Source organism: Topomyia yanbarensis, chromosome 2 (genome assembly GCF_030247195.1).
Source record: "Topomyia yanbarensis strain Yona2022 chromosome 2, ASM3024719v1, whole genome shotgun sequence".
Taxonomy (NCBI): domain Eukaryota; kingdom Metazoa; phylum Arthropoda; class Insecta; order Diptera; family Culicidae; genus Topomyia; species Topomyia yanbarensis.
In genome coordinates this window covers 216,064,996-216,068,992 of record NC_080671.1, presented here as the reverse complement: position 1 = coordinate 216,068,992, position 3,997 = coordinate 216,064,996, and the positions used below count along the sequence as shown (strand labels likewise).

Sequence of the window (3,997 nt, the reverse complement as noted above, 5' to 3'; positions counted from 1 at the left end):
GGCAATGAGGTTCCTCCTATATTTCAGCCAGAAGGACTGCATGTCACCCGGCAGTGCGTCATCCCATCCACATTGCTGTTTCCACAATTCTTGGAGAAAGATTTTTGCTATGACAACAACTGGTCCAACTAGACCAAGAGGATCAAACAAACGAGCTGCATCGGCAAGAACCGTTCGTTTAATGATCACAGTGATGTTGCTCCAGACTGGCGAATGAAATAAGAATTTATCGGAGGTAGGTTGCCGCAACGTTGCGTTTTGACTGGGGAACTCGAAGAATTCAGCTCAAGTGTCGGTCATCCAATAATGAGGGTGGTAAATCAGCCAGAAGCGTGGGGCAATTGGAAGCCCATTTCCGCAATGTGAAACCCCCTGAATTCGTTAACACGATCATCTCCTTCGTCAACTGCTTACCGTCTTCGATGTTACCTGCTCCAGTTAACATATCGTCGACATAGAAATCTTTCTTCAGTGCACAAGCAGCGCGAGGAAATGATTGCAACCCATCTTCGGCCAACCGCTGCAAACATTTGGTCGCCAGATAAGGAGCGGATGCTGTACTATATGTAACCGCCGTTAACTCAAACAACCGTACTGGTTCGTTGACTGAATCCCTCCATAATATGCGTTGAAGATGTTGATCGAATGGTAACACCTTTATCATCCGGTACATTTTTTCAATATCGGCGACGATAGCGACTGGATGAAGACGGAAACGGATAGTGATCGATAAAAGATCTTCTTGAACTACAGGGCCAACCATTAATGCGTCATTCAATGAAACTCCGGATGACGACTTGCACGAGGCATCGAACACTACTCGGAGTTTGGTCGTTGTGCTGTCTGGCTTCAAAACTGCGTGGTGTGGAAGGTAGAATACGGGGTGCTCATCGGTTTGACTCATTACCTCCTTCATGTGACCTAGTTGTTGAAACTCAAGGATAATCTCAGTGTATCTCAACCTCAACTCGAAATTCGACTGAAACCGCCTTTCTAACCCCGCAAATCGACGCAAAGCTATGTCTTTTGAATCACCGATCTGCTGAAGGATGAACTCTCTTTTCGGCAAGGTAACGACGAATCTTCCGCTGTCGTCGCGTGCTACAGTCTGAGCGAATAGCATCTCACACGCAGATTCCTCAACTGACTGTGTACTGTTGGATCTACACGTTTCCAACTCCCAGAACCTTGTCAGTAGGTTGTGAATGTCCGTCGTTGTACATGATAAGGACACTGCTGATTGAAGCTCATTCGACTGTTTGGGAACTCGTCCTGAAACAATCCAGTCGAAGACTGTGTTTTGGAGCATGGGTCCTTCGCCTGCCATATTGGTTCGACCTTCAGAGAGCAATTCGAAAAAGTGCTCTGCTCCTATGATCATATCTATCTGCCCTGGTTATAAAAACTGCGGATCTGCAAGGATTATATTCTCAGGAAGCGTCCACTGAAGAACGTTGATTTTTCGAGCTGGCAGGATCGTCGTGAGTTCCGAGAGAACATAGAAGTTCATCGATCCATTGAACGACGATATTGTTGGTAAACGCGGTCGGATGGTAGCATTTACCGCGACATGGCTGTTGAACCACCAATACCTTGAACTTGAAGATTCTCAGAGGTGCATCGAAACTTCAGTTTCTGGCAAAAGTTTGACATCATAAAACAGAACTGGGAACACGAGTCTAACAATACTCTAGCTAAACGTGTATTTCCGAACTGATCTCGAACATGTACAATAGCTGTAGACAGTAAAACCACTGAGAACTGACATACAAGTGAAGTTCTCAACTTGTGTATGAAATAAAACTGTCGCTTTGAAATGACAACAACAAGTAGCAACTTGTCACTAGCCGGCGCTTCAATCGGCCAGCAATCGCTATACGGGACTTGTGTGCAAACTTGGATACAATGGTGACTCACGCATGCGAACCTGTATGCGATGGTGATTTTCAACGTATTTTCATTCAAATGTTTACTCAGTTTTTTCGGGAAAGTTTGTTCCAGCTTATATGTCTGTTCTCTGTGGTAAAACTTCTTGTTTGTGTGTACGGATGCTGGATGGCAGTGCGACTGTGTTGTGGCTTGTGCATGATTGGCTTGTGGTGGGCAGTGGTTCAGTTTGCATATTTTGCGATAGTGTAACAGGGAGGGAATTTGTGAGTGGTTGAGCTGTATTACTGTGTGTAGATTGGCTTTGGTTTTGTGTCTGTGGTTGCTGCTGGTTGGTTTGCGCTTGTGGGACGGAGGATTGTGAGTGCAGGCCAGATTGTGATGAAGATTCGGAGTGCAACAACGAATGATGTTTTCTTTGGCAATGATAACGCACCCCTGTTGCAGCTACGAGCTTGATGTCCCAATGATCGGCAGTTCAAACACAACTTCAATCTCCTGACTGCTTCGATGCGTTCCGTGACCTCCATCCTTCAAATTTGGTGCAGCGGAAGGCAGAATGGAAGGCTTCACCGCAGAACTGGCACTTTCCATACGACTGAACGACCGAATGACTGACTCCTACTCTTGTTCTTTCCTCTAGAATCGGCGATGCTTGTCCGGGAGCAACGGATTGAAGGACGGAACAGTGGTTTCTTAGAAACTGTATCATTTTATCGTAACATCCTTTGAGTTGTGATGCGTTTCCCAATGGCGTAGCGTAGTGGCATCCAACCGAGAACATATGATGTACACCAAAATTGTGCTCCAATTGCTAGTGATTTCTCCAACCTTGTCCAACATCAGAAGATTCTTTTCAAAATCCCCTATTAGTCTATTCAGCGCTTCATAGCTCTCCTTTTTCATCGCCTCTGTCGAAAACAACGAGTCTAAGTGGGCCTTGACAATAAGCTTCGTATTTTCGTAACGTTTCTCCAGTATGCTCCAGGCCACATCATAATTCACGGATGACATCTCCACCGAACTGATTTCCTGCAGGGCTTCTCCCGTGAGCGACGACTTCAGATAAGTAACTCCTTGATCTTACCGCTGAATGTCCTTGATCTTACCGCTGAATGTCGGCAGACGAATCTCTGGGAGCTTTACTCGCGACATTCCAAACGACGTGGCCTGCGAGGTCGAATAACGGATGGCTGTTGCATCTCCAAAAATATCCGACTTCCAACGCATAAGTTCACTCTTTAAGTAACAGTATTGATCCTCCATTACCACTATTATATGTGCATTCTCGTCATCTCTAGCTTCGGCCATCGCTTCAATTCGCGCTGAACGTTCTTCATCCGACTCTTTCGTATCAACCTCTGCTAAGTCAGTAATATGATCCGTCAACAGCTCGATCTTCGTACGGACGACGTGAAACTCACTAAAGGCGATGTCCAACCTTTGAAGACGAATTTCAAGCTGACCCGCATGCCTTTCTTCATCGAAATGATCCATATTGAATGGCATCAAACGTCTTCCGAAGGTTTCTCTCCTGCTTCTTCAGATCTCGCAGTTCCGTCGCCATGTCACTACTTACAGTTCTGAAGCTCCGACGAAACTTTGAAACAGATTCCTTGCTTATATAAACTTCTATTCACGCTTGCGCTTGACTATGCTTTGAAAAATATTTCACTCGACTCGACGTCCCGAGCGCGTATTGACTGACCTACGACCAATAGTGACAGCAGCGGGGGGAACCAACCGAGCAGACAACCGAAAAATGGAAGATATCCTAAGTGTAAGACCAACCGTCTATTAATCAATGACACACAGACTCAAACAATCAATCCCAGTCCCATGAAGGAATCTATCGCATGCAAAGAAAACTCGTATTGCTATCGATTTATTTTATTTCCATTTCTATCCCACCGGTGGTTTCTTGCAAACCCACCACAAGCATGCAAATACTACCCCGTTTATTTCTTCCGGACGATATTGATGGCTGGCTGGTACCGTTGCACAAACTTGCTGCCAATTGAATCCGCACCGCTGAACGTCCATGAACAATTACTGTTCCACTGTCGTTTGCCTCGTTTCTAAGGTGCGGGGTCGATGTCCGCTAACCAGA

At 45.7% G+C, this 3,997-nt stretch overlaps 1 protein-coding gene across 1 annotated transcript; it reads right to left on the bottom strand.

Annotated features, from left to right (window-relative positions):
* Positions 1–280: 280 nt before the first annotated feature.
* LOC131680052 (uncharacterized) lies at positions 281–1,327 on the bottom strand. Its single transcript, XM_058960781.1, has one exon. It carries the CDS (start codon positions 1,325–1,327, stop codon positions 281–283), a length of 1,047 nt encoding a protein of 348 aa, XP_058816764.1.
* Positions 1,328–3,997: the final 2,670 nt, after the last annotated feature.

Coding starts and splice junctions, on each gene's coding strand:
- LOC131680052 (XM_058960781.1), bottom strand. CDS start 1,327: ATGGCAGGCGAAGGACCCATGCTCCAAAACACAGTCTTCGACTGGATT.